General features: G+C 34.9%; 1 protein-coding gene across 1 annotated transcript in view; it reads left to right on the forward strand.

The window, feature by feature from the left end:
• Positions 1 to 22,786, forward strand: part of AHR (aryl hydrocarbon receptor) — a 62,232-nt gene that overhangs the window by 23,829 nt on the left and 15,617 nt on the right. The window contains exons 3-5 of the mRNA XM_038124572.1: positions 14,820 to 14,935; positions 18,406 to 18,495; positions 20,286 to 20,409. Coding sequence (XP_037980500.1) covers positions 14,820 to 14,935; positions 18,406 to 18,495; positions 20,286 to 20,409 — 330 coding nt within the window. The remainder of the gene's footprint in view (positions 1 to 14,819; positions 14,936 to 18,405; positions 18,496 to 20,285; positions 20,410 to 22,786) is intronic.

A 22,786-nucleotide genomic window follows, 5' to 3' on the forward strand; every position in this document is an offset into this window, starting at 1 on the left:
GAATGAGGATCGCTCAACTTTGTATTCATTTGGAATGCAGATATCTTAAGCTGAGCTGCAGAATTAATAAATTATATCCAGAATGTGTTTGTATGCAAACTCTTCTCCGACAGAGGTGAAAACTGCTTAGAAATTGAAACATACTTCTATGTCATTTTATAAATTTATGTTTTAAATGAAATGGCAAAATGAAATCCTTAAGTTATGATTTGCAGTAGAGTTACAAAAATGGTGATGTGCTAGGCAGTAAAGGGGATGTGTACATCTTTTGCCAAAAATTCTCATATTGCTCTTCTTTTGTACTGTAAGGTCAGGGAAATTAGTATGAAGTTGTGCCTGGAATCAGTCTGGACTTCTACAAAACAATTCATAGCAGCAGTATATTTGAAAAAAAAAAAGTTATTGTCAGAATATGCCATAATTTATAAACTCAAATTAAAACACTCTTGGTGAGTTCAGCATCTTCCTGCACAAAGGGCTGGGATGCAGGAAGGAAGTGGGATTTGTCTCACTAACAGTCACCATCTGAATCTTGCAGAGAGTTCTGTGTCATCTTTTCATCTGTCTTATATGCATCTCCCTCACTAACACATTAAAACTAATAATAGATTCTCATCCTGGTTTATCAAAGCTTTATTTTGATGGATTAATTTTAGAACTGAAGTAAATGTGGAAGCAAAATTTAGTTTCTATTTTAAGATTAAACAAATATGGTGAATAGTTGCAACTGGATTATTTTATATAAAAATATATCTTGTTTTTAATGACAGCTGTCAAAGGAACATATTTGTAAGTGTTGTTATTAATAATTCAAATGGCTTAGTAGAGCAGATGGAGTCAATCGAGTGAAATTGTCATTAGAGTGCTTCAAAGTATTTTTGCACTATTTTAGCTTACATTTTAAATTGTTAAGCTAAATGCATATATTTCTATAACTGTGTTGTGGTTTTTTTCTGATGAACGTAGTGAAATAAATTGTTAATGTAAATCTTTTGACCTAAGAATCAACTGCATAAGGATAAATTGATGTGTATTTTGGGGAGGAACTGCTCAACTACGAGAAATGATTTTGCTTTGCTTCTTGGCTAAATCCCAAATATTCTAAGCATATGGAACAATTTAGCAGAAAATACGTAATTATCAAACAGATCTGTCTTTGCCACCTTGAAAATTATTTCTTGTGGCAGGGTAAATGAAACCTCATGTTTATGTTTTACTTCATTTGATCTTTCGCTGCTTTGGCAGCTGAATACAAAAAAAGATGACAGATGGCACCATTAAAATATGAGTTGATTTGTGCTTACTCTAATATGAACCTGAATATGCTTGATAAAGGCATGGCACAAACTTGTAACTGAAATTTTGAAGCAAAGTACATTTATCTTGGTAAGAACATGAACAGTCTGTGTAACTGTAAAAACAAATTTAATATCATGCAGGTGTTCACAAGAAAATATGTGCACATTATTCCTTTTATTGTAAATAAAACTGCAATCAGATTTTGGCTTTAAGCTTGTTTCTGTTTCTCTTTTCTATGTGGAGGCCAATATCAGCGATTGCCAATTCTCCATTGCAGAGTCCACTCTGTGGGCTGATAGCCTTAATGATGTTGTGGCCTTACCTATAAAAAACACTTTCTACAACATTAAAAATGTTCTGTCAAGATTAATTCAGTATGCTCTCTTTTACTTGACTTCTGATTTCCCTTTATTACCTTACTAGATCTAAAGTCTTTGGAAAACAGAATTTTCTGGACTCAATGATGCACTTCCCATGAAACACTCATCCCATAACAGGATGGTCCCTTTCACTGGGAACAGGGTCAGAGATTAGTGTTGTCTTTTTTGTCATTGTCACAGTTGGAACATGCTCTCTGATTTGGTATTTCAGACTTGAGAAACTTTTTTTTTTTCTTTTCTATATGGTAGATATTCTTCAACAGGAAGGGTAAGTATTACCTGTACCCCCAACTTTCAGACCTCTTCTGCAGTGGAAAAGGAAGGAGTGGGAACCACCTGTAGCAGAGGAGTGAATAAAACCTGGGTTTATATCCTGATATTGAAAAAAAGAGCTATGCAATTTTCTTCAGACCTGTAAAAGAATCAGTGACTACTAGCTGCCAGAAGAACCTGGATTTCTGCCATATGGGGCAAGAGTCAGGAGAAATCCAGTTCCTGCACCATGCTTAGGGTCAGGGTGAAGTGGGTGCCAAGCCATTCTTACCCATCCAGAGGGAGGTACAGCAGCTATTCATGATGGGTCTTACAGTGGAACTAAGGAAACTGAAGTACATATGATATTTAAATTGGGAGTGTTCTAAATAGTAGCTGGGTGTAGAACTCCAAATTTTATGTATCAGGTCCTTTATATGGATCTGGCCTTCTGGAGTTGTATAGTACTCTGGCTTATAGCCATATCCATCTCTATTGCAATTGTCCACGTTATATGACTGTTTTCAGATGTCTGGGAGCCAGACAATAACTGTCTAAACTAAAATGTTGAGAATGTTTTTCACTTCAGTAGCTACAGTTGATAAATACTGATAAGTATTTTTGTAAACTTGTAAGCGTTCTCAAAGTCCCAGCTTTTCTGAAGGGACTAAAATGAGTGATGTGGAAGAGTTTTTATTAAGCTGGACTTACCTGTCTTTTGTTTCTCCCTACTGAAGATTTTGGTAGATTCTCTTGAAGCAGTCTTGGAGGTAGTATTGAAGGGTGCTTTCTTGTAGAACAGGGTTAGTGCATTTAACAGAGTTTAAAACAACTGAGATTCTCCAGAACATCTGAGAGATTGTCATTCACTTTGTCAAATCAAGTTAGGGTCTTACAAATATCACAGGAACAAAGAAGGCCTAGAGAGTACATATTAGAGGAGATGACTGTGTTTGTCATGTTTAGCATGGCAGAATGCAGGCTAGAGGTTATGATTGCTGTCTGTGAGTATACCAAGTAGGGTAATACCAAAAAGGGAGAAGAGCTGTTGAAGTTAATGGGCCGTGTTATTACAGGAGGACATAAGCCGGACATGATGAAATGGTCACTGGTGATTAGAGGATTTCTAGTAAAATAAGCAAAATAAACCTTACTAGAATGTCAGTGAGGGCAGAAAGAAAGAACAAAAAACACAAAACAAATAAAAAAGAAGAAGAAAGTCTTATGGAGATTTAACAAAATATTTGCTGTGGTGATGTGGAATAACAGCAATTATTGTCTGAAAATGTTGGTTTTTCCTCTTAAAGATACTGCATCTTCCAACATACCTTTTTAATGGGTGCAGTGAAAGTTGAACATGCTTCAAAAAGCATTTTGTGAGGAGATGGTAATTACTTATATACAGCCTTTCCAATGTTGTAGTTTTTGTAGAAATAAGAGTTTATGGAATTCCCAAAAAACAAAGGAATGCATGTGAAATTAAGAGTCAGTGAAAGGGGCTGTTTTTTCTGAGCATCTAGCAAAGTCTCATGTTTACTGTAAAGCTGTGGAACCAAGTTATGTGGAAGCGGATGGAAATCCCTTTTAAATTTGCTGTAGCATTGTTGACTTCAGAAATACAAGATACTGCAACAACACAACGCGGGTTTCTATGAGCTCTGTGGCCAGGTAGTGTCACAGCTCCAGAGAGGTCCCTTTTACTGTCAGATTCTCAGAACAATCTTTGTATTTCTAGACAGTTCAAAACAAACAAAATTTCCCCACAGCACAAACAGAAAACAAACAAAAAACCCCAAACCCTCAACACCCCCAACGCCTCTCTTCCCCAACTAAAAATATTCTGCCAGTCCACACAAGCCACAAATTTCTTCTAAAGTATGAAACTGAAGAAACTGAACAAGCAACAAGAAACTGAAATCTTGATACGATAGTATCACTCATCTTTCTTTGTGTGTGTGGTTGCCCTCCAGGGCAATCTCATCAAGGCAGGAGCTTTGTGTTTATGTGTATCTGTGGGTAAAATTAAGTGGTGATATTTAATGAATAGCATTTACGTATCTGGCTTGATTTCTGAAGCAGTTTATTAAAAGTAGAATGCAATCACTAAAAATATTAGGAAAATTTTGTGCACTTTTTGGTTTACTAAAAGCTTATGCTATGAAAGGGACATGTCATTTCTGTATTTAGAATTGTTGGGAATAGAACCTTTACTAGAGTGTTTTTTTAAAACAATAAGTAAAATTTTATATATTAATTTTAGAATCTTAAAAACATAAAATGTGTTAAAATATTTAATGGTATTGAAGAAAAGGTTCTATCTATGGGAACTGGTAGACATACCTGATAACATATTAATGTATGTTAATTAATTAAAGTATCGTTTTGCTTTAGGTTTACTGTTCATACACATCTGAGTCAATTGAGCAGTTGTTTCTGAAAGATGAGTGAATAAGTTGTTCCAGTAGTACGTTTTTGTTAATACTTTTTGTCTCTAGGGTGTGTTTTAGTATTTAAAGTTTTAAATATTTCAAATATTTATTATAATAAATCCTGTAAGGCTAGAATTATTGGAATAAGCTTTGCAAACTTACACCATGGTTTGCCTGTAGTTTTATCAGACTGCTTCTATCAAGTTTACTTATGGACAGACTAGAACAGGCCCTCTGTGAAATGGATCCCTGTGGGGCACAGCAGATGACAGAGGTTCCTGTTACCCAAGTCCTCTTCTTCTGGAGTTTGTCTGTGTGCTCCAGTTCCCCTTCTTTGCAGCATTCCTTGCCTTTCTATTTCCCTCCTCTTTGGGGCTGTAATGAATAAAATATAGTTTTCCTTTGCGTCACAGCCTAACCCTTAGCAACATAAGTTATATAACGCTTGCTGTTGCTATTTCTGTATTTCTGCCAGATCAGAAATACAGACCTCTGTCCTGTGCGACCTCCTAAGCACAGTTTTCAATAAAAGTGTCTGGGGAAAAAAATCCCGTCTGACCTTTTTTCCCTTTTTTTTCTTTCTATATAGGAAGCCCTTGAAATTTTTACCTTGTTAGTTATATGAGACTATAACCGTTTATAGGTCTTTAATTCATAAACTTCATAGTTTGACATAGCAAACCAAAATTGTTAGGAAAGATGATATTGAAAGACAGTGTAATTATAAGCTTAAAGCTTTGTGTAATCTAATGGGATTTTCACATGGAGCATAGAAATCTCTCCCAGTCAGAGAATCTGAGCTTCCAAATCTTTACTGCATTTATGCTTTCAGTGCTGGTGGAGTTGAAGTGCTCCTGTTCTGGTTTCATGGTTAAGGAAATAAAGTGTACAGTGCCTGTATGATTTCCACCACCACGCACAGGAAGACAATGTCAGAACCACAAAACCATTCCTCCTCTCGACTTTTAGGCATATTTTTGGTAACTTCCTCATTGTCTTCAGCCTCTCATTCTTTTTCTTTCTTGCCTGCCTACCCCCCAGCCTGCCCCATGTATATGCTGTAGTGTATATTATAATCCTGTATTTGCTTGAAAAGTATAATAGTAGCTGGTACTGTGTGAAAAATATACCTCAGCCACAGACTCTGCAGTATTTATTGCCTTCCTCATTTTTGCATAGACTTCTGCTGTCTTAGAGTGCTTGGAGCCATGGAGGAAGACAGCTGCCACTTTTGCAGGCTGTTGCAGTTAAAGCATCATTCTTTTACGATATTAATATGAGGTTTTGGATATTTCTCCAAAATAACAGTGGAGACCCAGCATCTTGTCCAAATTCTGGCTCAGGAAGTTGCTACACATTTAGCCCATCATAAACTCATTAGGTAAGATCTAATTCCTGTCCTGGTTACCTGCTGTTACCTATTCAGCTTTCCATAGGAGACTGAGGTTAGAGTTCATTTCTTCTAAGAGGCTTTTTGGTGGTATAAAAATAATGCCAGGAAGAGTTAGAGATGTTTCATACAGGCTTTTCCATATATTTCAGGTGCTAGAAAGGAAAAGTTTATGGTTTCCTTTGTCTTGTTTAGAATTTACACATGTAGTCATGCATTTAGCAGAACAATAACTTTTCAGTACAACCAACTGTTAAAATATATCTCCTTGTTTTATTATAAAAGAGTTTTAGGATTTAAATTGTGGTCCGCTAAACCCACAACTTGTAAAACAGCAGATAAGTTACCAACTTGCTGGTTCATCTTTTGTAGCTTCAAAAAGCTACAGCTTTTGTAGCTGTATTTTGAAAAGCAGCTGATATGGACTTGTATATTTTTTTCTATATATGTAGTTTAATAATTATTTAAATGAAAAAAATTGCAAATTTAAATGAAAATCTTGTTCTTTAAAAGATACATATTCAAATAATATGTTCAAGTATAACATATCATAAAGGGGAATTAAAATTCTATGCTAGTATTTCTAGGATATGGTGGTTTATTAACAAAAGCTATAGGATTTATAAACTTTTGGAAAGGTTTTTTTCTGCTTTTGTTTATTGTTAGTGTTGGTAAATTTTACTAAGCAGCAAAATTAGATTTAGAAAAAAGATTATCTTTTTTTTTTTTTTTTCCCCAGCAGAACAAGTCAGTGTACTCATTTACTATCTTATAAATAATCTTGTGATTCAGAAATGTAATTTCTGGCAAATTTGTGTCTCCCTTTGAGTCTTGGCCAATGAAATTTGATTGAAGTTTAGGTAGGAAAAAAGGTGACACTCCTGCCAAGTTTTTGTCAGTTTTATGATTTATAACTCTGAACATTGGAAACGTATCCTTGCCATAGACCTGGAAACCAAGTAGAACTGATCTGAACTCCAGACATGTCAATTTTAAAAGGGCAAGCAACAGACTTCCTTATGCCAAAAATAGCTTTCATGCTAAATTATTTAAGTGTATTATGTGATACAGATAAATGAAAAATAGTATTTTACACTTAGGACCCTTTTTGAATAGCAGGGGAAACACAAGGTCATTTTAAATTTAGATAGGTTTTGTTAGGTCAGTCTGAAATACTGCATGTTCAAAAATCATGGTACTTGGTATTGAGAAAAATGTTGTGTGCTGCTTTTATTCCTCATGGATGTTCGTTATATATTGATTGCAATGGAGAGACTATTTTAGAGTCCTGCAGCAATTCAAGTAATGTGTACCACTTCTGCACTTTTCTCTTGTTGAGTGTAAAATATGCATGAAGACATGTCTGAAGTGTAAGTACAGCAGGGCCCTTGGGAAGTTCTGGAGCTGTACCTTGAGTAATTTCAGTCCAATGCTGACAAAATATTTACTGGTTTATTTTTGTTTTGTAGGTCTGTTTTTATCCATGGTCTCTGAAATGTTCAAGTAGGATTCTTAGTAGAACCTTAATATTGAGATTTCTTTATCTTGATTATGCTAAAAGTATAAATATTTCCCCATAGTCTAGCAAATACAAATGGCTATATTGTTGTAGGTGCTGTGGTGACAGCCACTATAGGTTCCCAACAATTTCTATTGAAAACTTTTGTATTAAGGCAGTTTTAACCTTTGGAATCATCTGCTTTGGAGATGAAAATTTCCTTTTCCTGTTCTTAGCCTAAGCATTTTTGGGCAAGTCCTACATTTCTTCCTCCCTTAAAAGAAATTTGTTTTATACTTGAACATCATTGCAGATGGGTAGACTTGTGCTCTCTGCTGTGTCTTGTTGTGTAGCTGATGAATATGCATTTTATTTGGTTTGAATTTGGGCTAGAAAGAAAGTACTGGATGGCTGGAAATGGAGGGGTGCACATGCACAGAGCTTGTAGTGTATCCAGTGCAGTTCTGTGACGCTGCTGGGCTCTGGTTGCAGTCACAAAATCTGCACACATGGAAATATTTGATTTCTAGAGATTTGTAACATCATTAAGCAAATCTGTATCTGTACAGCAGTTATGTTATTGACTCTCAAAAGCCCAGGAAATGCCCAGAACCTGACCACTTACCCACATTCTGTTCTCTTTTTTTAAGTAGTGGAAACAATTTTTCAGTTAAAACTCACTCTGATAAAAGTTTTACTTCCCCTGAGTCTCTTTTTCTGTTCTTTCACCAACCATAACCTACTGACATTTCTTTGAAAGTATTCATGGTGGTGTGATCTATCCTCTTGTGATAGCTGCTTCATGGCATTTTCTCTCTCTTGAAACATGAATAATTTCTTTGAGACCAAATCAAGAATACCTGTCTTCTGTGGCTTATTGGTTCTTTCAGTAGCTTTTCCTAAATATGTAGACATATTTATATGTTTCCACATTACCTGAAAATATGATTATGTATCAATGTACCATGTCTTCTGAGGCTGAAGGTTGGCTGTAACTACTTTTTAAACTATATTGGGATTTTTCTGGAAAGCAAAGGCAGCTCCTGGGTATGTTTTATTGGTAATTTTTCTGCCTAAAAATGTATTATTTGAAAACAGTTCCAGTACTGCCATAATTATTACTGTCATAATTAATGCTTAAGGGGGAAAGAATGTATCCTTTGTTACTGGTCACTACCAAATGTACAATTTCATCCTCATTTTGCTTATATTTACAAAATCTGGTTATTTAACTTCCATGACTGCTTTTGTAAGGTGCTTTCTTCTGATATTGCTCTGAAATCTTCTGAGCTTGCTCTGCACATTAGAAAATTTATGTATGTTTTTACGTTTTTATTAATGTATTTATTACATTTTGGAGTATCAGTAGTAATGGAGAACACAAGTTGTTATGCATTGCTCCATCCATCCACAGTTTACTGTAGTTTAGAAGCTAACCTGTAATTTATAATACCTTTACCAGGAAGACTGCTCTTAAATTGTTTCATCATCAGACATGTAAGGAAGAGGACCCACTGTAAATCTGTCTTGACAATTATTCAGAATCATAAGTGAAAAAGTAGGAAATGGAAAATTTAAGGATGCATAACACAGTGAAACCTTTTTCTCCCCTGTATGTTATGTGTTTTGCTTGAAAATGCAGCCGACACAGAAGTCAATCTTGCCTCATGTAACATAACTATGACTTTAAAACTAGTTATGATAATTCTGAATTTTATTTATTTTCTCTTGTATCTCTGAATACAGAGCAATCCTTCACAAGTTTTATTACTAAAATGTACAGTTCTTGCTATCTAGAAGTGCAGCTGTTTACAAAATATGCAGTCAATGCATCTTTTATCTTCCTAGAAAAATAATTAGCTGCATCTTTTCCTTGTGTCACTAAACTTTCATAAACATTTTTGCCTTGACAGTGTCAGAGATGGCAGATGCAAAATGTTTTATATAATCTTAAGTAATGGAAATAGATAAGGTTGCATGTAGATACATGGGTGTGTATATTTAATACTTTCTCCCACTTAAAATGGATCTTTCACCAGTATAAACAGTTTAGCTTATGTTAATGATTTAGGCAAGAGTTTAATATTAAACTACTGTTTTCTCAGTACTGCCCTCCTTGTCTTGTGTTAGCTGGTGATCTTCGTGTTGAAGTTTAGCATTTGTTGCTGGAGCAAGACCACCCCCCTCAAGAGAACTGTTGTTTTCGTACAGTAATCTAGAACAGACAAGGAGAATTTATAAATCTGCTGAAAAGGTTATGAAACGGTCTCAATTGGCTTTGACTGCAAACTTTGACCTGTTTGGCCGGATTTTGGAAATCGTGCCAAAATTTGATTTAAAGCAGTTCTGGGAAGCTCTTTAAGATTAAATTCCAGGACTGCATGACTGATGTGTTAGTGATATACTTGCAATATTAGAGAAGTGTTGCTTCAATACAGTTTTAGCCTTGAACAGATCAGTCACCTGAAAGTAAAAATTATCTCAAGTCTGATTCAAAGAAATTTGTTGAATCTCAATATGATTTTAAAAGTTTAAATATGAGTTTAAAATTTGGTATCTTGATGTTCTGTTCTCTACACCTCTCAGTAGTGAGCTACTCAGACTCCTCCAAAACAATTTGCTATGCTTTTTCTTTGGGGAAGAGGTAGGAAAAGGTTCTAAACACATTGTACTTTGGTATGGTTTCCATAAAGCTTTTCAGCCAGCAGTTGCTGAAATGGTTTTATTCAGCACTCTAATAACATGTGGCTGGATTAGATGAATTTTGAGATAAAACTTAATCATACATTTTTTCACTCCTTTGATAATCAAATAAGAGATGTTTGGTGTGTGAATGCTCAGGTTTCAGTGGAGAAAAATCTCTCCAGACTACACAACTGAGCACCAGCAAATGTGTCTTTATGTCAGAAAAGTTTCTTTATTCACTCAAAACAGAAAAAAACCCTTTATTTTATTTTTCTCATTTACTTTGTTCTTTCTGATGACTTGGGAAAAAAAAAGTACTTTTTTCTCAATTTAGTAGTTTCTAGATTTGAGGAAAACAGTATAATAAACTTGGTTTGGCTGAGTTGAGTATTGACAGTGTCCTCATACCCACTATGTTGGATGGATGCTACTATGTTTTTTTGGCTGAGTTGAGTATTGACAGTGTCCTCATACCCACTATGTTGGATGGATGCTACTATGTTTTTCTATGGTCAGACAACTGATTATTACATAAAATATTTGTCACATTGAGGTTAAAGGTATTTTTATTAGATTTTGCTGTTATTGATATTTCTTTTGCATATTTGTGTAAGTGCTGTAGGTTGTCACTTCTTTTATGAACGGCGAAGTGGAACAGTTTTTGAATTCTTTGTCTCTAAGTAATTTAACTATCTAAATTGTATTCTTAAAGTAATAGTAAATTCAACAGTTCAAGTATGTATGTGTTAAATCAGCCTTCTGCATGAATGCTTATCAGAAACTTCATAATAATTAGATAATTGCTAACATATATGCCTTATGATGAGTTCTCTGCATCTCCACTTTATTAACTTTGCAACAATTAGCACAAGTAGGGCCCTCTCAAGTACATTAGTTTCAGTCTATTTGCACTTGCCCTGTGACAATTTTGCAATTCTCTGTTTTTGTTTACTTCTGGTAAGGGGATATGGAATCATCATTTACAGGATTTGTGTTGAAGGTGCCCTGTAAACTACAGAAGGCTGCCTGGTCGTTGATTTTGCAAGCTGAAGTGGATGAAATAGTGGAGCTGGGACTTCAGAGCAGCAGCTTGTCAAGTGAGGAAATAATGGCAAGGGTTCTTATTGAGAACAGGAGTGACAACCTGGAAGGAAGAGGAACCTGCTCATTGTGGGTTGGAGCTTGAGGGAAGCATACCTACCAAGTATAAACCCTAGAGATCAGGTGTTTGAAGGTGAAAAAGACATTTTTCATCTTGGACTAGAGTCTCTCTTGAAGGACAGCATAGCAAATAAATGAGACAGTAGATAGACTTATTTTTTAAGGAATTTGAAAATAATTTTAAATAATTTTGAATAATATTAGATTACTTTCTGAATATCTTAGCAGATAATTAATGAAATTAATCTATCATGAATTATTAGTTGATTCAGCAAGCTGCTTATAATTCATGCAGTTTCCTATACTGACTGTTGGGCCTTGGAAAGAAGGAACATCACCTAATACTTGTTGTCCTTACGTAAATAATTTTTTAACGAATAATTATATGGCTTTTAAATGAATGATTGCTTTTGTCAGTAGTTAGAACTCAATTGCTAGAATCCTGTTTCAGACCTGAAATAGCTGTATGTCAAACATTTTTTTCCCCCCACTCCATACTGTTAATCTAATAAAATACACTGCATCTCCATATCTCTTATCACCTGAATGTAACGGTTAAAGTCAGAGATAAGAAGCTGGTAAATACTGATGTAACCATTGTTATTGAATTTATCTTTGTAGATGTAAGGTAAAACCAACTGCCTTTTACATTTGCTGGCTTGGGTCCTAAAGCATTTCACAATCATAAAACAAATGTATCAGAATGTAGATATCTATATTTATGTCTAGAAAAATCTATTAAATGTCACTATCTACTTGTCTTTGAGATTCAACTTGTACTTCAAATCAGGGAAGTCCAGGCAATGGAAATGATACTTATTTCTGGACATAGGATTAAATGACAATCATTAACCTACTTGGAAAGCAAGTGCTTACAATCCAACCCTCCTGCTTGAGTTGTGTAACTGAAATTTTTTGGTTTGGGTTTTTTTTGTTTGTTTGCTTATTTGGTCTTGGGGTTTTTTTACAAGTAAGAGCAAATTTGCTGTACTTTTGATGCTTTAAAATTATTAATGGGAAATTCTGAGAAGTGATTTGATGGCAAATATTATCTAGAGTATATGTACAGATTTTTCCTCTTTTCTCTGTGGGGTATTCATGTTTTAATCTCCTGTGTAGGAAAATTGAGAGAGGATAGCCCACAATTAAATCTATTTAATTCAGAGATTCAAAGACTATAAAGTAATGAACTACTGAGATTATTTTGTCTGATGACATGAGTAAAACAGACTATGAGAACTAGCAGAACACACATGGCTGATTTTAAGCTGAGTGATGGTGACTATTGACTGAGTGATGGTAATATTTCTTTCAGATGAGTTATGTTTTTAAGATGTAGTTTTTAAGATGTAGTTCTCCTTTCCATTACCTATTATTATATCTCTGGTATTTCTGAGGCCACCTGATTGTGTGGCTAAGTCTGTTCAGAACTTCTGCTTATCAAGGTGGTCCTCCCATGCTGTAAGGTTCCTTGTTTCTGGTAGCCTTCAAATTGACAGCGTAGAAGCACACATTACAAGTGTGTGTCTCGGTATATAGGATTGTTTAGTGCCAGGAACTTGGATGGCTTGTGGTGGGCACTGACAGGCCTGAGATTCATCTGTCAGAAAAAAAGTAAATTTGGATTTTTTTTTTTTTTTTCATGAGTTGCATACCAAACTATGGATATACAGCTCTAGTTTCCACTGTATCTTCCATTTTTACTAATCCTGATTGTTGGCAATTTTCCATGTGCCCTAGTTGTAAACAGCTTGATTGCATCCACATTCTGATTTCTGCAAAAGGTGTAGATTCCAATTCAGGAAAATGTTTAACTTAACTCTTACCTCTTGTGCGCCTTGAAAGTTAGGAGGAATATAGCCACCAATGCATTGGCTATGTTTGAGCTCAGGAAGCCTGATAGATTTTCTCTCGGACAGTGTTTAATCCTACCAGACATTATAAAAGAAAAAACCCACTTGTATTTAATGACATATAGTATTTTGCAGAATGGCAAGGGTGATTAGGCATCTTTACTTGCAGCTTTCACAGCTGAATATGTACTTTTTCATTAATCATACAACATACATTTTAAAATGTTTTCTCCTACTGCCTGTTGGCTTCGGGGGTGTTTAGTGAATATTCTACATATCCTTTTGAAATAATGCTAGAAAAAAAATTGGTTTTGTAATGTATTCACATGAATTTGCTGTGACTGTACCTCTGTGTGGCTGGTTGCAGGACATTTTGAGTACCTTGTAGGAAGAACAGCATTAGGGTTTTAATTTCAAAGCAAACCTTTAGATACATTCTGATCTGTTAATCAGTTAGTCTCTTAAGAACACATTTTTCTTCTGGGGTGCCTTTGAGGTACATTTTAATGGAAACTGTCTGGCTTGAAGGTTCTTAGCTACCATGATAAACTAAAAAATGGGAAAGGCATCATTTATTATTCCAGTTAATATATATAGTGTAAAATAGAATTTAATGTAATTTAAAAGTGAGTGAACAGAAGTTCTTCAGGATTCTTGAATAAAGTTCTGAACAGTGGAAAAATTAAGGTTTTCAGCAGATTGAAAAATCATTTGAAATTTAGGCTGAATATCCCATCATTGTGAGAAACTTGAATCATTGTGAGAAACTTGAATTTTACAGAAGTGCAGTTGTTTTTATAGGTTTTATTCAATCATAAATTTCCCTTTGTGTCATAGAAATTTTGGGGCTGGGAGGTGGTGGCCTTTAATCTTATGATAAAGGTTTTAGGTACAATTGTTCAAGTAATTTTAAGCTGTTTAGACACTACAGACCTACTCAGACTAATTTCGGATTTGAAGGCTTCTTTCTTTTCCCCCTCTTTTTTTGAGCAGTGAAAAGCAGGTAAATTCTGAGTTATGGATGATATTTGAGTATGTAGTTTTATTTGACAGCATCCTATTTATTAGAAGGATGCAGAGATGGGAATGTCTTTTGGGAACTTCATAGCAATATGATCTGATTATTCATTTCTTAGTCATTGGGTAGTTTTTTCTTTCAATCAGACATATTTGTGATCTGAATAATGATGATTCATTCTTATAGTATTTTATCCGAAGTTTGAAAGAGTGCCTAGTTGTTTAAAAGGTTAAAATTTAACTATGACAGAAAATACCCTCATCTTTTTGTTTGAAATACCTTTCTTTGTTTTGTTGGGATTTTTTACTCTATACCATGCATTTAGGGTTCATGATTCTTTCCTTCCTTTCCCTGAAGGGATGTCTAGGTCTAGAGCAGGCTTTACCTGTCTGATGAACCATAGTTTGATGTCTGAAATTCAGTGGGATAAGAATAAGTGCAAGTGCTTTCCTACCTTAACACAGAGTGGCTACCATCATAGGAGGATGGCCTACGAAAACAAAACTGTCCTTTATTTGTCACAAGAGGGACAATCTAGAAGCGAGTCCTATAGTAAGGAGAAGAGGGAAATAAGGTATAAAATGATGAGACTTGGGTTTATTGCAATAATAATGTTTTTTTGTGAAAGTATTATATATAGAAAAGGGAAAGATGACAAAATTGGAGGGTTCACTCTTAAGGTAAGGAAAAAGTTTGACATGGAAACAAAAATCTTTCATTAGATTGTATTTATAATATATAAAAATGCATATATTTAAATACTTATTTTCTTACACAAAATAGCAGATCATTACTTAAGTTTCTATTGAGCCTTTCAAAGATTGCTCAAATTTGTTTTCTTTTCTTTGTTCTAGTTGCATTAAAATCATCTAGCTCTACCAGACCAGAAAGAAATGGCATTCAGGAAACTTCTAGAACAGGAAAGTGTGGAGAAGGGATGCAGATCCTGGAAGGAGAACTCCTATTGCAGGTATGTTTTGCAATAGACATATTTTACAAATACCTAAACTTAAAAAAACCAAACACCTGTATTTACCATACTAGATGCTCAGGGGTAAGATAGAAAAAGTTTTCTTATTGTGAAATTCTTTCCTCATTTTCTTTAGGGTAATATTATCTTGCATTTTTTTTGGTAGTAGGGACTTTAGAGTGGATGTTAGAATATGGGCTTCTCTTCAGTGTTCCTAAGTAATTTATTGGGGGGGAGTCCCCATCTCTTTGCATCTGTTGTTAATAAAGATCTTAATATAAAGGAACAGTTTTTATAAGGGCCAGATAAGTTACTGATTTACTGTAAATTTGGTGACTAATTGTCTGAAAGAAACAATTTTTAACTTCAAAGGCCTTGGGCTTGCTGAAATATCTTGCTTTCTCAATGGTTTGAAAGGACTCAGCGTACATAGTGTAGACTCAGGACAAATTTTAAAATACTTTGAATAACTTTTATATAAAATAATGGAAAATATTAATTTAAAAAATGTGTGTTTTTTTTTAAAATTGTCTAGCCTGTTTTAATGTCCTAGAGTGTCAAAGCATATGGATAATTATATGCTACCAAGTCCAGATTAAACTCAAGAAATTGCAAATATACATATTGCTATGTTCTAACTACTTTCACAGAATGGATTTTATTGGGACCTGCAGTTCCATTTGAAATATGTTGTTAGTTTGTCTTCTACACAGGTTTCACACTGATGTATCTATCAAAAGTGGCAAATCAGTCAGTCAGAGCCAATTGCTTGCTTCAAACAAAATGAATCTCAGTGTTCAAAGACTAGAAAAGAAAACGGGTTCTAAGAATCCCGCAAAACAATTATTTTAAATTGATGCTAATTGAAAATTGTTTTCTAACCACCTAAAAAAACTAGGACATTTATTTCATTTTCTAACCTTAATAAAGTATGACAGAGAACTGTTGTGGAGTCACTGCCAGAGAACAGCTTTCTTTTATACAGAAAAGAACCTAAAAAACTGAAATATATGGTTTATATTGGAGGCATCTATTTAATCTGAAATATAGTGGGGGTTTATGACTTCTGACTTGAAGTTATATGAGGGAACTCTTCCAGTGTGAAAATTAAGTGGGTGATATAGTTATTACTGAAAATTCTGCCTCTCTTGGGAAGTAAATTAACCAAATTTTATAAATGAATTTGTTTTGTAAATATTTTATATATGTGAAAAAATTTATGCGAATGAATATGTAGATAGAGTTTTCTTAGGTTATGTAACAAGTCATGAGTGTGATGAAATTGGGAATTTTCTAGAAGATGAAAGGAAGCAGTAAGTTGTAAATATTGATAAAGTCCTTCCACTTATGCTCAGAAGTGTTTTGTGTTACACAGGTGAATAAATTATAACTGAAGATGAATGTTTTCCTTTTACTATCTCCCTACTTTTTTTTTGTTTTTTTCCAAGGTGATATGAATAAGCACCTTATTATTTGTATTTGCTTTTATTTCTTCATCAGTTGTTCTTTCTTGCTTCTTAACAAACAGAAAATTGTCTTTAATTTCCAACATAGAAACTGTCTTACCACTTCAATATATTGTGTAAGCAGAGATCAAATACATGAATGTGTCTTTCTTAAAAGCAAGCTAAATTCCCTTTAAAAATTTTTAAATTATTTCAAATTCTTATTTTAAATACAAAAACTATTACAGCCCAAACAAGTTTATTATTAAAAAGTGTAAGAAAAATGATGACCTTTAAGAAATTTTTAAAACTTAATTCTCAACCGTAATGAATAATTTTGTAATTACCTCTTTATTAGGAACATTGAGAGTATTTTTAGAGGCACAAATATCATCTTCAGTTCTCCAGAATAATAAACTCACTTAGAAATTTCATTATGTGTTTTCAGATAATTATTTTTGGATTGCATTTTGCCGAAACCTCCATCAGAACTCATCTCTCACTTGTTGATATATCCAGATATATGCATTTTACAGAATTTTTGGCTTAAATCATGCATATGGCTATCTCAATAACAATCCTGGTTCGAGATGAACTGTGTACCAGGGCCAGTGCAAAATGTGATTGAATTCCAGGCACAGAAAGTGTAGGTAGCTCTGTATGAAATGGACCAGAATAACCTATTCTAACATTTAAGACAAAGTTAGATGCTGTGCAGCTTGCAGATGTTTTGTGCCAACCAGCTGAGGTGAAATGCCCTGCAGAACAGGTCAGCAGAGGACACGAGCACCTGCCACTGCGGCATTCTGCTCCCGTGAAATTGCTGCGAGCTTCATCAAAACCAAGGATTCTGTGTAACCACTCGAGGTTTCTTGGATTGGCTATGCTATTTCATTTCAGATTATTATTGATTTTTTATCTCATTCTTTATTCACGTAAAATTTACTAAACTTATAAGAAGCTTTTAGGGAGGTAACAATTGTTTATGAAAGTAGAATAAATAATACTTACACATTAAACTGGAGTGGTTCATAGCATTTAAAGACCAGTCATTTAATCAGATATTTCATTTATATATGATTATTTTGTTGCAGTAAGATATAGGATATCCTTCACTTACTTTACATTTTCTATGTACAATAATACTGCATAAATAAAGAGGTTTTTTTAAAAAATTGTTTTGAGTGTGCTGGCCAAATTTGCCTTTGAATGCAGCGGAGGAAATTAAGTGGCACAATATACTCAATCCAGCCCCGAGAGACTGCCTTTTGTTAAATCTTGACTGAAATCCATAGAAGTAAATCGGCACCTTTCAGATGAGCTGCCAAGTCACAAATGTACTGTTTGCTATCACAACAATTGCCATGGACCGTATTGATTGGGAGTTCAGATAAATGCCCTTTGCGTGACTTTGAGTGTGGAGCCGCCTGGTCTGCTGCTCCACGGAGGGGGAAATCTCTTCAAAAACATTGTTTACTTGCAACAGTCTGCTTTTGCAGAGGTTTTCTATTTTAAGTAAACTATAAAATGTTTTCTTGGACTATATAGGGGATTTTGATAGCTTGATTTCCTGTCCACAGCAGCCTGTCTGCACTATGAATAGAATGGATTTTGGGACTAGGTTTGTGACATGGCTCTCGTTTGTGCTGTGGGCAGCTGGGGGTATCCAAGGCTTGAGCCACACAAACATTGTGAACTGTGGTTGATATTAGATAAAGTTATAGTTCTTCATATATGTCCCTTGTCTTGTACAATCAGGGGTATTGAAAATTCATCAACACGGATTGGCCTCTCCACCAAATTTTAAAATAAAGTTTGGGTTTTTTCATTAGATCCAATTTTCTTCATTTTAATACTTATGCTAGAGAGATACAATGAGGAATCCTGTTTGTACTGTCAGACAATGATGTGTTTCTGCATGCTTCACATTTTATTGGGGGACTACAGTATAGGTAGACCTAGAGACACAATAATTATCTGGAATTTTATCTCTGAAGCTGATAGATTGCTGTGTTTCTTCCCCAGGCATTAAATGGATTTGTGTTAGTTGTTACAGCAGATGCTCTGGTTTTTTATGTCTCTTCTACTATCCAAGACTACTTGGGATTCCAACAAGTAAGTTTATATTTTCTTCTATTTTTTTTTCAGAGGTTTAGCCCAATTTCAGGTAACATCGCTGTTCATATTTAGGGTCTTAAATTTTTTTTTGTAATAAAACTCTCTGTTAGGTACTTTAGGTTGAATTACTTTGAAACCATATTTTCTATCAGCTTACATAGCCAGGATGTCAGGCCAAGCACAACAGGAATATAATTTCCAAAGTTGAGTTAGGCAAGATAGGAAATTTTCACACTTAATTATTCTTTACTGGAACAACTGTTTGAAATTTATACTGTGGTGTTACCCAGTTTATGATACTGAGTGAGACATAATTCAATGGGAAGGTAATTATTTTAATAGAAACCTTTCATGAAAAATTATTTCCATATGCCTTGAGATTTATAAATATCAAGTGACTGATTTTGGTATTTTTGGAATTTGTTCTCTTGCTTATGTTTATTTATCTAATTATTAAATTCAAGACAAGCATTTTTTTTTTACTATTTATGGTGCAGATCACTTATGGCTGACTTCACTGGGCTTGAAAACCAGGTGCCAAAGTACTAAAGACTGAGGCATAGCAGGCAAATTCTGCCTTTGTTAGAAAACTCCTGGGATTACTTTATGTGAAGATGATAGAATGATGATGATAGTTATACTTCTCAAAGTATATCCATGAATGCTGCATATTAATTGATTCATCTGCTGTCTAAAAATAGCAAGAAACCTTGCTTAGTCTGCAGTTTCAGGTAACGGATAAGAGATTGGGGAAAGTTTGTATAAAAGAAAATATTTTAAAAAAACTCGTTTTTATTCCTGGGTTTACGTATTCCTTCAGTGCTGGGGAATGAAAAGAGAAAAAAGCTTGTGAAACTAATTGGGCGTAACATTCATGAAGTAATGCTAGTAAATCAAGGGCATTATATAGAAGTAAAGTTTTAAAGTTACAAAAATTAGCATTTCTGGCAGTTTATTCTGGAAAATACTGATTGTTTTATGAAATTTGTCATAGCAAAATTTGACCTAGGCTTCTGCTTTTGCCAGTTCATCTCAATTACATTAGATCTATGTTTTATTTAAATATTTTCTGTTTATATAATGGTTGGGTTTTTGAAACATGCCAAAAAACAGGATCTTAACTCTTCTCAGTCAACTGAGTCTTTCCTTGAGTATTTTGGGTGGTTTTTTCCACCTTAAATTCCTTTAAGCACTTATCCTTTCCCTTGAGCCTTTTCCATTTAGATCACCTTCCTAACCACACACTGGTAGTGGAATAAGGGCTTAATAATTATGTGTTTTAACACATCCTTAAGAAGTGACAAAGCTTTCAGGTGAACAAATCCACTGTTTATATTCTGCTTGGCTTAGTTTTGGCAGTTTGGTTCAGGGTCTTTAGCTTCTTTTGTGTTCCTGTAGCACCAACAGTGGGTCAAGTTAAGAACTAGCTGGCAAATACTTTATTTACCAGTATATAAAATGAAATATTTTAAACAGAACCTAAGCATAGCATTTCCAGGCCTTCTTAGGTAAAAGCAGGTAAAGAAATAGTTGACATAATGTAACTACTTTTTCTAAGGCAATATTTTTTTATTATTGGTTCCTGTGTTTATAGTCATGTGTGTAACTGAGCTGCTAAAAATTGTTTCATGAAGCTTTGCCACCTGCATGTGATTGTATGTATTTATCCCTGAGCAAAATGGATTTTGCTGTATCCATAACAGTGTTGTCAATCAGACATCTTGTACCATATTGTGATATGGTTTTCTTATTGTCATTCTCTCTCACCTTTCTCCTTTTGTTCCTAGTCGGATATTATACACCAGAGTGTATTTGAATTGATTCACACAGAAGACAGACCTGAGTTTCAACGACAGCTACATTGGGCATTAAATCCTGCCCAGTCAGGAGATTCTGGACCAAGTGTACAAGGTGAGAACAAAACTTATTGTTTCCCTGTCAGATTAGTTGTTTGTTTTTTGGGCTGTTTTAATTTGTGTATGTAAAAAAGTTTAGATAGTTTTAGATTAATAAAGGAAGAAATAGCATCCTTTAAATTTATTTGAATTTTGTGGACACATTAGCCAAAGGTGAGAATTACTATTTTTTGCACTTTAAATAAGCGCTGTTATTCATAGTACAGCACCATTAAAATATTAATTATACTTTAAATTGAAAGACTTTAATTTGTAGTATAAATGACAACGTTTCTTAGACTAATCAGTCCAAGAATCAGTGTTACTATAGGGAATGGTGCATTCATTGCCACATAGAGCAGTACTTCTGTTGGAGATAAAAGGGGAAGAGAAATAGAAGATTAAATAGATGAGCCTTTAAGATCAAGCAGTATGGACGTTACAGCAGAGTTGTCACATGTTACTGGCTGATGCTTAAGGGAGCTGCTATATTGAGTAACAACTAAGGAGAAACATTGCATGTGTGTCAGAGCAAAGATGTGTAGGTGCAGGTTATGTGTAATCCAGGAAGCATGTGCCTGCATCATAATGACAACAAAGCCATTGAGACAACTGCTCCATTTTAATGCTCTCTTTGCACAACAGTTGTTTAAACATGTAGGTAAAATCTTCTGTTACTGTGACATGGTTATGGGGGCTTTATTAATCCATAAAAAGTCAATTTTTTAATAAACCTTTAGGTAATTTTAGAAAATTTAAAATATGGAAATGCCAAGATTTGACAGAGAAAAGTTACTGGTTTTGTAACACACCTCAGTATGTTTCAGTTTTTCAGTCAGTAGTCAACATTGTTACATCATCTCTAGATCAGTCTCCTCAGGCCTGCTGCGCAGTGAGTTTATAGTAGAGTTCAGTACAGCAAAGAGTGTGGTTCTCAGAAACCAGATTTTCATCCAACTTGCTTCAGAGTGAAACTGTGTTCTGTGGACCTTAATTGCATATGAATTAGAAAAGGTTATTTGAAAAGTATGACACCAGGTTGGACTAGCCTCAGATTTCACTGAACATTAGAAAGGGCTGGGCCGGATTACAAACAATTTTTTTGTTTGTATCTAGTGTTTCTAGCTTGCTAAAAGCTGCTAACTGTGCCCCATTTCTGAAAGCATCCAGGGATTGGGTGGGTGGGGCTTTGAGCAACCTGGTCTAGTGAAAGGGGTCCCTGTCAATAGCAGGGGGGTTGGAATTAGGTGATCTCCAAGGTCTTTTTTATCTCAAACCATTCTATGATTCAATGCTGACTTTTGAGCCTCAAGTGGCATAAAATGTTTGGATGTTGAGGATTTTTACACTGAATTCGGATTTATAGCAAAGGATAATGCTATGACCATAAGGAACCCCTCCATTTTTGCTAATTTAATCCATTTCTGTTTTAATACATTCAGCTAGCATTATGTAGATATTTATAGATGTATTATAATTGTGCTCAGGCACAGATTCCATCCTGAGTCTGGGAACTGATTCTGCTTCAGTTAGCCTGGACTGGTTATTTCTCACTCAGTACTCTGGTATGCTGCTAGACCACTGGTTTTCTCAGCTGTTACTGTGCTTCCCAGACATGCCTCCCGGTCCTTGACTTGTTCCCAGAGAAGTTTGCAAAATTCTGATTTTTTTTCAGTACCAAATATCTGCTTTGGGGCATTAAGTCTGGATTATCTTTTGAACTTGGCGTGTTGCGCAACCTTATGGTCTTGAGTTTAAAGGCAAGCACTTAATGCGCTGCATGTTCTGCACATTGCTCCATGTTATTGATGAGATCCAGTGTGAGCTTTGTGAGGGATATGGGTTCTAACCCTTGTAGTGTTAACTGGTAGTTTTGCTCTAGGGATTGTAGATGCTCTGTAAGATTCTTTGCCTTCTTACAGTGAGTCACTTCAAGATTCTGGCAGTAAAACCTTTCTGCCTTCTGTCTGCCTGGAAAAGTGCAGCAATGTTGCTTTCACAAGTGTAGGAGGCTCCATTTTGAAGCCCATTGCCTCCTGTTTTGAGTTCTGTTTCACTCATGTCGGGAGCCACTTCTTTCACCACAGCTTTGCTCATTATTGGGAACTGTGCATTTTACTACGGAACTTGACAAGCTCCACAGCATCCAGGTGGACTTGCTGAACCTTTAAATTTCAGCTGTATATTTACCCAAAGAATAACACTGAGTTTCTCCTGTGGCAGACATGCTGAAAGACACACCTAACAGTGCTGAGGATGCCAGCAAAATCCCTGGCACTGCTTATTGGGTACTAGATCTGCACCCAGTCAGTTGGCATTTTTGAAATATTATTTACAATTTGCAAGCTGTTTCCTTGATGCTCTTCATAATCATTGCTTCTTCAGAGAGTTTC

Source organism: Motacilla alba, chromosome 2 (genome assembly GCF_015832195.1).
Source record: "Motacilla alba alba isolate MOTALB_02 chromosome 2, Motacilla_alba_V1.0_pri, whole genome shotgun sequence".
Lineage (NCBI taxonomy): Eukaryota > Metazoa > Chordata > Aves > Passeriformes > Motacillidae > Motacilla > Motacilla alba.